The 13,087-nt window shown below is 37.3% G+C and overlaps 2 protein-coding genes across 4 annotated transcripts in view; both read right to left on the bottom strand.

The window, feature by feature from the left end:
- Positions 1–2,798, bottom strand: part of LOC107731912 (tetratricopeptide repeat protein 5-like) — a 6,955-nt gene extending 4,157 nt beyond the window's left edge. The window contains exons 1-4 of the mRNA XM_016543113.1: positions 2,710–2,798; positions 1,825–1,957; positions 1,384–1,595; positions 630–783 (exon numbers count right to left, since the gene is read on the bottom strand). Of these exons, the coding sequence (XP_016398599.1) occupies positions 630–783; positions 1,384–1,595; positions 1,825–1,957; positions 2,710–2,784 (574 nt within the window). The 5' untranslated portion in view covers positions 2,785–2,798. The remainder of the gene's footprint in view (positions 1–629; positions 784–1,383; positions 1,596–1,824; positions 1,958–2,709) is intronic.
- Positions 2,799–8,791: 5,993 nt separating this feature from the next.
- Positions 8,792–13,087, bottom strand: part of LOC107731920 (macrosialin-like) — an 8,760-nt gene continuing 4,464 nt past the window's right edge. For all 3 annotated transcript variants that reach the window (XM_016543128.1, XM_016543131.1, XM_016543127.1), the window contains 3 exons: positions 11,505–11,574; positions 10,659–10,829; positions 8,792–9,627 (listed from right to left, as the gene is read on the bottom strand). In XM_016543128.1, coding sequence (XP_016398614.1) covers positions 9,488–9,627; positions 10,659–10,829; positions 11,505–11,574 — 381 coding nt within the window. In that variant the 3' untranslated portion in view covers positions 8,792–9,487. The remainder of the gene's footprint in view (positions 9,628–10,658; positions 10,830–11,504; positions 11,575–13,087) is intronic.

Consider the following 13,087-nt stretch of genomic DNA (forward strand, 5'->3'; position numbering starts at 1 on the left):
ACTGATGATTCAAACGCAAGTTTTGGGCAGTGTAGAGTAGGGCTTGTTTTTTGTCATTTCTCCGATCACAAATGCAGACTTGGTTTTATGTTTACGCGGCGCGATGCAATGCGTAAAAAGACAGTATAAGTCATTATAATCCGTATTTATGTCCCCACTGGATGCAACAAATGCCTCTGGGTTTTAATGTTTATGTCTCGTCGCTCCGGCCGGACACGGCATCAACAGTATGTGAGGGGCGTAACATTTCCGTCTCACGCTTGAGGTATTCGGCCAATCACAACGCACTGGATAGCTGGCCAATCACAGCACACCTCGCTTTTCAGACCGATGAGCTTTGTAAAAATCTACGCGTTTCAGAAAGGCAGGGCATAGAGGAGAAACAATAATGTATAGTATGTGGAAAATAATGTGTTTTTTGAACCTTAAACCGCATAAACATATTTCATTACACCAAATACACAAAATAATGTTCTTTTTAGCAGCATCATATGACCCCTTTAAGATGGCAAAATACCCTGTGAAGTCCAATTTCTTATTTCAGATTATTTCACAGGTTATTCCACTTAAGGTCAAAAGGAACGCACCTAATATGTCTTTTTTTCACAATAGCAGTGTAATACACTCACACCACGAAGTCCCATCAGTGACGTCGAGTTGCACAGCCTGCCTGGCCAGCTCCACACTCTCCACAATGTGTTTGCTCTGCCCCCGAGTGTCTTCTTCCGGTGGCATCTGCCGCAGCACCATAGACAGGCTTCTCAGAGACACTTTATTCTTACTCTGGATGAAGATAATACAAAAAATGGTTCATCTGTGAGCTTCATGAGAAGTCCAGTATCAAAAGAGCCGGATATCATAAAAGATATTGGGTATCATTCACTAATAATTGCATTGATTGTTGCTTATATGTTATGCTCATTATTTGTATGCATAACTTCTGACAAAAAATTCAGGCTAATTCCTCAAAACCACAAAAAACACCTTTTGTACAGACCTCTTGTCTTATTACAGCTGTACACAGCGTCGGTGCCAGCGTCGACCTGGCCAACTAGGTCACTGTGCCCCCTCACCTCCCTGGCCCCGGATTTCTATCGAGGCCCCCTCAAGAAATGCAAAAAATGCCCTCCCAGTTTGTATGGGTTGGCGCCGACTCTGGCTGTACATGTTCCCTGTTATACTGAGAAGCCTCGCATCTCAAGCTATAACGCAGCTTTCTTTACACTTTCACTGTATATGATAAAATATATTTAAGATGAAATAAAATTGAATGATTATAATTGAATGATTTATTCATTTAATGATTATAAGTGATTATAACATTGAGTAATAGTGTGTACTTAATGAACGAGACCAATTGTTCATGGCTATAATAAGACTCACCTGCTGTAGTGCACCTGTGAAGCAGGTCTTGGCCGCTGTCAGGTCTCTTTTTTTCCAGTACTGCTCTCCCAGTGTGTTCCACCCCTCAACCAAACCCGGTTCCAGTTTAACAGCCCGGGACAGACGTTCCTCTGCAGACTGACTAAACCCTGGAGCAACATTCAGACACCGACCCCATAGCAGCAGGAACTGGGCACTGTGTTTGTACACGTCTGTTAAAAGACAGGGCAGAGTATAATACTAGTAAATACATAATAAGAAAATAACTTTTTTTTTTCTAACCCTTGTTGTGACATTTTTAATGGTGCTGAGACAGTAATAAAGGATCCTGCTGTGTTTTTTAGCAACATATTTTTCTAATTATTTGTCAGAGTATATTTCATTAAACATTAAAAATTATTTGCCCTAAAAATTTGTAGAAAACGAAGAAGTAATGCACACCTTCTTTTTCCTCCAGCCTCTTAAGTGTCTTTGCAATCTCTTGACAAACATCATTCTGTTTCCTACCAGCGTCTTCAACACTGTGCGTCTCAAAGTAACGGTCCCTAAAGGAGTAAAGATCATCTACCAGCTCCTGTGAGGAAAAACATGCTATTATTAAACAACTGCACATTTGAAGTTCCTCAAAAACTCAAAGAGATTTCATGTATTAAAGAAATAGTTCAGCCAAAAATCAATTGTGTCACCCTGTGAATCACAAAAAGAGATCTTAGACAGAATGAAGACCCCAGTCAGCACACACTTGCATTGCATCCTTTTTAATAAAACGAAAGCAAATGGTGACTGAGGTCTAAAGAGATTATTACAGAAAACTAAAGCTTAAAAGAAAGCTAGAGAGATTATACTGTACTGTGGCTTTCGCTTACAAAAAGTTACTAATGTAACGTTACCGAAATCTTCTATCAAAATGTTAAGAAACCATAACTGCAGTTATGGAAGTAAAGCTGTGGCATAACAGTATTTGTCATCAAAAACGAGATTAAAATTATGACTGAAAGTTTCCTACACTGTTTAAAGAAGAACTCAAATCAATGTATTATGGTTTTACAGTACTACAGTAAGTATCTCTTCCAGAGGGAGGTAAATGATGGAAAGCGCGTTAGGATAACACGATCAGTATACACTGCACTGCACAGAGCTTAATAAAAGAGATTCAGATGTTGCTTGTCTTAGAAACCTATTCGTTTTAATCAGTTGTTATAGTGACAGGCGGCGCAGCAACCATGTGTACATTATCCGTCATCGACATCATCGTCTGAATGCGGTGATGCCTATTTATTTTTACCTCACTAAAAGACAGAGGGAAATGAAAGAGTCAGTACAAACCTTTAACACTTGCAAGTCATCTTTGTCTGTTGTTTTCCGCTCCCCATCATTGTCAACATCGGCCATCTTTAACATGTAAACAGGACCCGAGCAAGCGTGATAAACACAGACGAGTGTGTTTGGGCGCCTCCTACCGGTCAGGAGACGAACAGTTTATTTTTCCTTTGAGCATCCCTGGCTGGAACTACAGTCCTGATCACAGCCAGCACCTCCACAGTCTCAACTCAGGTAAGCCGAAATACAATGTACACAATAAAACTGACAAAACGATAATGTATCATAACAGTTATGTGAATCAGGATTTGATGGTATGATCAGGGTGCAGTATAAATTCTGCTTATGGCCAGAAACTATATTCAAAATGTATATATTATCTTCCAAGGTGGGGATAGAAAGTCTGAGATAGACAGGATCACACACCTGTATGAAGAAGGAGAAGACCCAGTCCTATCACAACCCATAACTATTAACCTGAAGGTACATTAAAACTATTCATTTTTTATCTTTTTATTGGTAGAATATTAATTAAGCATTGCTATTTGACAGTAAATTCATTCATTAATTCATTAACAGGAAGTTATGAGGGGCATAGGGCAAGTAACCAAAGTTCAGGAGCGTTCCTTCACTGGAACGTGAAATATATCAGACCTCCAGAAGTGGAGCTGGAAAACCAATGAAAGTGTACGAAAAGAAGGTGAGATCTCACCCTTGATTAACTACAATGCTTGATCTGACAAGTAATTAAATCAGATTGAATAGCTGTGATGTGAAATGTTTTTCACTCCTTTTACAGAGCAAACAGATTTTTTCAGCAGCACAACCAATGTGACCATTCATCCGAAGGATATCAGAACCTTTTTCATTCACTTTAAATAGACAGATCTGCAGAATCCGATGGTTATCTTCTGTGAAGATTCTTTAAGATCAATTCGAAATTGTCAGTAATGATTTTAAAGATGTGTATAATTTGAATCATTGAACCTTTTAAAAAATTTGCTTTATTTTTTCTTATGAAGTTATTGTTAAGCATCACACATTTTGTGAAGTGTTTAGACTCGTTTGTGTTCTTTGATTATTTCGGGGGGAAAAAACAAATTCAATTATGACATCAGGTCGGTGGGTGAATGTGAACTTTATTAGTTTAAGTTTAATGCAAAAAAATTTATATTGCCATTGATACATTAATAGCATTGCTGTTGTGTGTATGCTGCAAGAATGATGTTTTCACGTTTAGCTTAAAGGAATATTTCACATCAAAAATGAAAATTCTCTCATAATGTACACACCTGTATGCTGTTCAGTGTCATACAGTTTTGAAACATGTTTGTTGTTCCAAACTGTTTTTTCCCCCTCTATACAATGGAAGTCAATGGGCTCCAATTTAGTTTGGTTCCCGACATTCTTCAAAATATCTTTTGAGCTCCACACATTTCATTTTTGGGTGGAATATCCTTTTAACTTCATAAAATGAAAATAATGTGGTGAAAACATTTTGTCAACACATAAAACAGTATGACTGTAATTAGATTTTAATAATTGTTTATCACATTTGTTTATTAAATTCTAATAACCTTGAATTTGAGTATTGACAATGTCCATACACCAACTGATTCTTACAGTATATGTTCTGTAAAAGGCTATTTTTACAAGTTTTATATGTTGCATTACGATATTAATTCATACTGGAAATTATACACATGTACAGTATGTTAATTCAGAAATAGGTCTGCAGTCTGCACATTATGTTAAAAGTCTATTAAAAAGCTGTTAAATGACAAGATGTTTTTATGTTCTCAAAATATAGAGATATATTAGTGATATTATGTTTGACTAAGGTATAATGTATTAATGTATCTAATAATGTGTTCTAAGATTGAGATTTATTAGTAATATTAGTCTTTTTAGATGCACACACTCTCACTTTCATTGCGGAGTTGTGGGTGGCATCATAACGATGACAGGCTGAAAAAGACAGAAGCAGTTTACAGTCGAGAACTGTGCATAATACTGTGCATCATTCATACAGCTTGCCAGCATCGACAGATATGAAATGAGCATTGCTTACCACATGAGATCTGGGAGTGCAGCAAGGAATCACCTTGCAGCAGAATGCGGCTAGTGTGACAGAGAGGACAATCTGAGTCACCTCCGTGAGCTCATCTAATGAATACAGTAGGTGAAATCCCTTCTGTAAGCAAAGAGGATGAACAATATATAAATATACACTGATCAGCCACAACATTAAAAGCACCTGCCTGTCGGTGCCAATGGCCTCGTGGGCAGCACGCCGACATATAGCGCCTTTGCGCTTCGGGCGACCCAATTTCGAGTCCCGGCTCGTGGACCTTTCCCGATCCCACCCCCTCTCTCTCTCACCCATTTTGCCTACTGTCCTATCTAAATAAAAGGCATAAAACGCCAAAAATAAGTCTTTAAAAAAAAATAATAAAACACCTGCCTAATATCATGTGGTTCTCCCTCGTGCTGCCAAACCAGCTCTGATACATCAAGTCATGGACTCCACAACACCTCTGAATGTGTTCTGTGGTTTCTGGCACTATACGTTAGACAGATCCTTTAAAACCTGCAAGTTTGCAAGGTGGGGCCTCCATGGATTGGATTTGTTGGTCCAGCACATCCCATAGATGCTCAATTGGATTGAGATCTGGGAATTTGGAAAACCTTGAACTCTTTGTGTTCCTCAATCCATTCCTGAACAATTTTGTGTGGCAGGGTGCATTATCCTGCTGAAAGAGGCTGCTGCTGCCTTTAGGGAACACTATTGAAGGGGTGTATGTGGTCTGCAACAAGGCTAGCCTTTGCTCCCCATTTACAATGGGACCTTGGGTGTCCATGACCCTGACACCGGTCCTTCCTTGCACCACTGACTTGTCCTTCTTTGCACCCTTTTGGTAGGTAACCACTACACCCCGGGAGCACCCCATGAGAGTTGCCATTTTGGAGATGCTCTGACCCAGTCGTCTAACCATCTGGGCCCACACACACACACACACACATATATATATACAGTGGGTACGGAAAGTATTCAGACCCCCTTAAATTTTTCACTCTTTGTTATATTGCAGCCATTTGCTAAAATCATTTAAGTTAATTTTTTTTCCTCATTAATGTACACACAGCACCCCATATTGACAGAAAAAAAAAGAATTGTTGACATCTTTGCAGATTTATTAAAAAAGAAAACCTGAAATATCACATGGTCCTAAGTAATCAGACCCTTTGCTCAGTATTTAGTAGAAGCACACTTTTGATCTAATACAGCCATGAGTCTTTTTGGGATATATATATATAGATAGATAGATAGATATATAGATAGATCTCAATATATCAATATTTAAATGATGCATAATCCACAGCCTAGTGATTTGCAAATGTGAACAGCATACAGTGACACTGATAACTTTAAAAATTTCTATTTAAAACTGTTTTGCTTACCTCTAATTGTATACATGTGTCATTTTCATGTGTTATCTCGCTGTCATTATGATGCCAGCAGCCAATAAAGTGTGGATCTGGCTCAACAGATGTTCCCATAAGACAGAAAGTATATGCCACACATGTGACCACCTGCATTCCCAAACAAGCCTTGAGCTGTTGAGAAACAAAACGACAGACACACAGTCGAAAGATTATTTCTAAGTGAGTCTTCAGCGATACATTCTGAGTGGGAACTCAGAAATTTAGGGGGTACATTCTGCACATAGAACTAGCATGCATGATAGATATTTTTAAAGGGGTCATATGACGCTGCTAAAAAGAACATTATTTAGTGTATTTGGTGTAATGAAATGTGTTTATGTGGTTTAAAGTAAAAAAAACACATTATATAACATATTTTTACTGTTAAAACATATCAAATGAACACTTACAACACATGAAAATGCCAGCATTAAGCTGTTTAAAATCAATCCGGATATTCCTATATAAAACGGAATTCTGCCAACAACGAAGAAGACAGTCAGCGCGATCTCGGTCACCTGTGGATGAGACATAAAACTCCTCAGTAGATGTGTTTGAGACTACATTGTATTCTACTCCGATATCAACTTCACGTGTACCCCTAAAATCTTGGGTTCTGCCTCCAGGTATTTGTATTTTTGACGGGGGTTCCTCTGGAAAGTAACTTCCAGTAACGTTCCCGCCTCGCCCGTGTTCTGTGCGGCAGCAGCCGCTGAAACAACGCCCGAAACCTCTGCCCCCTCGGGTAAAAAAAGTTGTGAAATTTGTTGTTTTTTATGTCATTACATTGGTTGGAGCATAAGAAACAAATGTAGAAAAAAACTTTTTGAAAAAATAAATTATATTCATGTTTATTCATATAGGCAAAAACAATTATTTTTTTTCATTGACCAATCAGTTTTTATCTTGGATCATGCAGTCCTGGCTCGGTTGGTACAAATAACAATCTCTAAAATACACATTATTTATAAGATATCTTACTGGTCATTTCTTCTGCTGGTCTTCAATGTATACGTTCAAAACAATCGCTATATTGTATTGTGGCCAAGATCCCTTAAAAAGGCCCTGTTGTAGGGTTTTCGGAATGTTTCCGCCCCTCTCCCATCCGGAGTGTGGAGAGTTCACAGTCTTTCGACATTACAGATGATCCACATAACGTTACGTCTTTTGCAGAGCGTTTTCCCTCAGTAAGTAAGAATAAGAAAGTTTGCAAAAAACGATGGCAGCGTACACGACTGAGCTGCATTTAGGCTGTGAGAACCATAAAAAAAGTTGTGAAATTTGTTGTTTTTTATGTCATTACATTGGTTGGAGCATAAGAAACAAATGTAGAAAAAAACTTTTTGAAAAAATTAATTATATTCATGTTTATTCATATAGGCAAAAACAATTATTTTTTTTCATTGACCAATCAGTTTTTAGGTTTCAGGCTATTTTTAACCAAACGTTGTACAAAGATGATTCTCAACTATGTTATGAAAGCATTAGAAAAACGAGACAGGGGTAGCTGCAGCCTGAAGCAATGGGCGTGCCGAAAGGAGGCGTACCGAAAGGTGAATCAGTATAACAGAAACTACCCCTAAAGGCCATAACAGAAACTACCCCTAAAGCCCAGGCCTTCGGTGCGCCCATTGCTCCAGCCTGCAGCCTACTTGGAGAACATGCAGAAATGTAAAAGAATATAAAAGGTTATTGAAAGAAAACAACAACTTTATTGTGTATATATTGATAGTCTAAATGAGATGAGACAAGAAGGATTAGCTGTATTCAGTTCCTCTCTTATTTTATGACAGATGTCAAATGTTTTTCCCCCACCTCCACTACTGCATCTTTCCTCTCCTACGCTGGTTTCAAATTTCCTAGCAATTCCCAAAGTAAAGATGCACTCACACACGCACGAGCTCTTGAGCGCCACCCATCTATTACATGTATATTTGACCTTCTCAGGACGTACATAATTATTAAAATCAAAAACATATTTTAGGGGGTATTTTTCTTTTTATCTATGTTGCTTATCTATCTATATATCATCTATCTATCTATCTATGTATCTATCTATAATGTTACGTCTTTTGCAGTGCGTTTTCCCTCAATACTTAATGAAAGTTTGCAAAAAACGATGGCAGCGTTTTATCTATCTATCTATCTATCTATCTATCGAGAAAGTGGGTAACCATACTAAAATAAAAACTCTTTTTTACTAACGTGCCGATTTGTAATTTGCAAAATAAGGTTGATAGTGGCTGCATGAGTGACTTCACTGTACAGATGACCTTTATCAATCCCTCTCACTCTAGCAACAAGCACATTTAGCTATTTAAGTAATTCTTTGTAACAAAAAAATTACGACTATAAATGGCTTAACAGTTTACATACTAATACATTTCACTTATATTTATTGATAGGTGAAATCAATAAAAACTGCTCTTCTAAAACCCTTTGCTCTTTCTAAAATCCTTTCTGCTTTTGTGTGGTTTCTGAGAATGACAGATTTAAATAAGACCAAATTTAAACGTGTTACCAGGATGATGCATTGTTTGTTTTGTGTTCTATTTAATGCATATTAAATAAAAAATCATTATAATCGCTGATTTTTTAAAACAAATTATTTTTTATTTATAACCAAAATTACACATTATTCCCAAAAGTCAGTGCACACTGTAAATGCAGCTTCAGATCACAATACAGTATAGTAAAGCTCTTCAGGTTAAAAACAGAAAAAATGCACAGAATGAATACTAGAATGCAACTGCTATTAAAATCCTTTCTATTACCAATTACACAATGCAAGCAACTGAATTCCCTTTTAGGCATCCCTTTAGGTTTTAAGGCCCCTTTGGAAAGAATAGGGTACATATTTATCAGATTAACAATGTCTTATCAGTCTATCACAGAAAATGCATTAGATGTGTGACAGACAGTGACGAGCACATAGAGAACAATTACATTTAAGATGGAGCAACAGTTATGCACATCCTTCTGTATTGTCAGTATTAGGTTAGGTTCTTTAAAAAAGATAATTAGTTTACAAATGTAGGCTAAAAAAGGCATGTACTAAGCCATTTGCCATCTGGTTGTATTATGATCGTATAGTGATGTAGAAAGTGTGATGGCAACTTCAGCTTGTGTTAGGATGTGGCAGACTGTCCCTGTATAGTACACATTGTTTGGACAGATCCTAGGCCATCCATGTTCATTGGTATACATAGGCAACATTCAATTAAGACATACATAACAGCATTAAAATTCCTGCAAACTGGAATTGCTAGTATTCTCATAAATCATGAATTTTAGGCCTTTATAGTGACTGGTACCCATCAGTCCTCCGTTTCCTGCTGATGAGGTAAGCAATGACTACAATGATGATGAGTATGATGAGGATTATGCCCACGGCGATGGGAACGCGGTAGTCAGGTTGATCAGCCTTGCATAGTTCAGCTGTTGTACAAGCACAAACAGAGCACATTGATCTTGTATCTCATTGTAAGAAATTAAAATGAAGTCAATATTGTAGTTGCAAAAATTAAAAGCTGGTATACACCACACAACTTTTGAAATCTGAACAGATTTTTCAAGTTGTTCTGAACACAACAAACTCACACAGAAATGTGTGTCAGTGCTTGGAGATGCATGACAAATGAACAATATCCCCGTGTCTAAATATGCCTACTTCCATACTATATAGTAGGTTAAAAAAAATGTCTGAATTTCATTCATACTACATACTTTTTTAACGGTCAAGTTTTAAACCAAATGTAATACCTACTATACAGTATTCAATTTTGGAAACAGCATATGTGTTCTAAAAAAATATAAAACATGTTTGATATCCTCCAAATTGGATGGAATTGTAGTATGTGCCATCATACACTGCATGATTTTCTGTGACTTTCGGCAACTAGCGTTGATTCGTCGATACTGCAAAATGGGGCAAAAATCTGGGCAAATTTTTGCAGTGTATTCCAGTAGATACTCAGGAGATGTCTGGCTGTAATAAAGTCTAAAGGCCAGCTATTAACTAATGGGGATCTTATTCCCAGCATGTTTTTTTTTTAATTCGTTTTAATACACGGGGCCAAAATTGCAGTAACAACTGCTCATTTTCAGTTCTGTTGAAGATAATATTTTCATTTACATGACTTTTAAAGCTAACAAATCATGTCAAATGTAAAAAAAAAAAAAAAAGCCTTTGGACTTTATAACAGGCAGACATTTGTTTAGAGTCATCTGTCTGGTCTAACCAGCTCTTTTGCATTGCCATGACAGTTTTGCAACAATCTTTGTAAACAAGCTGTATGAAGCATCTAGGCCATAAGGTATACAGTGTATGAAAATGCAAGGAGTCCAGTTCGATAGCAACATAACTTGTAAGCTTGTAACATAAAGTAGAGGTTACTTTAAAAATAACTGTCATCCACTACAAGGATGGAGTGCTTTAATATAATGAAGCATCATCACTCTATACTTACGAGGTCCGAAATTCTTGTTTTTGATATCGAAGGCCTGAAACCTGTATTGAGTCAGATCCAGACTCACACCGCCCCCCATGTACACCTTCTCAGCCTTGCAGGAGTAAGAGTAACCCAGATCCACAGAAAACAGCTCAAGAGACCTGTTCGTCCCTGTGTAATTCCTTAACGCTTTGTTGACAAAAATAAAAATAATTTGATTAGTGTTGGCATGGATGTGCACAAAATGATAAAAACATTAACCAAGTCTCTCCCTGTTCGTAATCCCACAAACTTAATTGTGATAATAATAGTCATAATTATAGCCAAAACGCTTCCATTAGCACTCGTTTCATTCACACAGACATAACAACTAAATATCTATGAGTCCTTATGCAGCGTCATAAAGTGATTGTTTTTAAATTAAAAATGAAATGCATGTACACACATGGATTTTTCACAGTGAGGTAAAGACAATATTTACCGTAACCAAAAATGACACTAATACTTCCTTATTCTTTCTTGGCAGAATGTGACATTTATTGTTGCCAAACTGGTTGAGCTGCATGGCCTACTGTTTGCTTTATTGAGGCTTGGCTATTTATATCATTTTTAAAAATCTGAAGCAAGATTTCTGTTTTCAGTAGATTTTTGAATAAGCCAATCATTTAAAAATCATATATAACTTATTACCGTTAAAATAGACCAATACTAAAATGTAACCTCTTTATTTAGATACACTATTTATTTAACTATATAGATAAAAGTCCAAAGTCCTGGGAATAAACTGCAGAAAATCAAGGATGTGTGTTGTTGTGGATGTTTTACAAGGAAAATTGTACTAGTCATATATGGCAGGGAATTTACCTCCTCTTTTGAAAGCATAGGTCAACTCGTATTGCACATACTTGACATAGACCTTTTTTGTTGTCTTATTCTGGAAAGTCAGAAAAAATATTATTAGAATGTTAACCAAAAATACACAAACACAATAGAATACGAAGACCTGGTGCCTCCCTGTGAGCCTATTGATATTTTTTTTCTTGCTGGGAGTCAGCTCAGTTTTATATCAGACAGAAAATAATTAACGCAGTCTTATATACTTCCTCCTAAACTGCTTCAAAGTTCCAGTTTTTCAGACCACACAAACTCAGGTTGTACTGAAAGATACATGAACTTTTTTTGGCGTAAGACCAATAGCCTGATACAGACTAACTGCAATGCTAAAAGAATCTTTTAGATCAGTGGTTTTCAAACCCTTGGTCGCGACACTCGGGTGGGTCGCAACTTCAAGACGTAAAAAATGGGTCGCCAGGATGATTTAAGGAAAATGTATATATGTATGTAACAAAGTTCAAGACTCAGGGAAGAAGGAAGTGGGAATCGGCAAATTTAACTTTAATAACTAAATAAACATAAACAACAAAACGAAAGTAAGCGGCAGCCACCTCACGGCAGAATCCAATGTGTATTTGTGGTGGTGCTCAGTCTTGAACATTGTAGCCAATCACAGACATATCTGTTGATTTCTGGAACGCAATGGCCAATCAGAGGCATTTCAGTTAGTCAGAATCCACTCACCGCTCAAAATGCCAGAGTTTTTGTTCAGTCCTGAGTTCTGGAAGCTCGCGAATCCTCTCATTGTAATGAACAAAGTGTAGACATGATGTAAATAAGAGATTAATTGTGCCTTGTAGAGAGATTAATTGATTATAGCGGAATTTTCTGAGATTGCGATAAACTGAAATGAGTGACAGCTTTTCAGTGATTAAGGGAGCGCTCTTTGCTCGCTTTCTTGGCTATATATAGTCCATTCAGAATTTGAATAAAAGTTTTGTGTTTCATGCTGCTAAGAGGACCAATGTGGCGTACATGCTGCAAAGTTTTGGGAGTGACATGTGCACATAGTGACAATGATAATCATAACAATGGACTGAACAAAATATGATGTCAAAATAGATGTGCATGAAGGCTAAAGCACCCTCACTAATTTTAGAAGCACTGACAGTGATTTGATCTTGAACAGAGCATCCTTCCGGAGCTCCTCTGTGGGACTCGAGACCGGTCTGTGGTGCAGTTATTGTTCATTAACACTTGCACCATCTGCACTGCCTTGCTTCATGCCACTATCTATCTATCTATCTAGCTATCTATCTTTAGAAGCATCTTTAGATAGATAGACAGACAGACTCTAAAAAATCCTGGGTTATTTTTTTAACCCAAATGGAGGGTTGAGCCTTTTGGGTCATTTTTTTGGGTTATTTTTTCAGTGTTTGGGTAGTTTTTGTGTTTCCCAGCTCCTGGGTCAAATGTAACAACCCAGTGTTTGGGTTGTTTTGCAGCTCCTGGGTCAGACATAACCCAATGTTTGGGTTGTTTTTGTGTTATTCAGATCCTGGGTCAGACAAACCCAGCGGTTGAGTTATTTATCGCGGGGATTTTGCGTCTTC

This window comes from Sinocyclocheilus rhinocerous, unplaced genomic scaffold (assembly GCF_001515625.1).
Source record: "Sinocyclocheilus rhinocerous isolate Xijiao unplaced genomic scaffold, SAMN03320098_v1.1 scaffold1841, whole genome shotgun sequence".
Classification (NCBI taxonomy): domain Eukaryota; kingdom Metazoa; phylum Chordata; class Actinopteri; order Cypriniformes; family Cyprinidae; genus Sinocyclocheilus; species Sinocyclocheilus rhinocerous.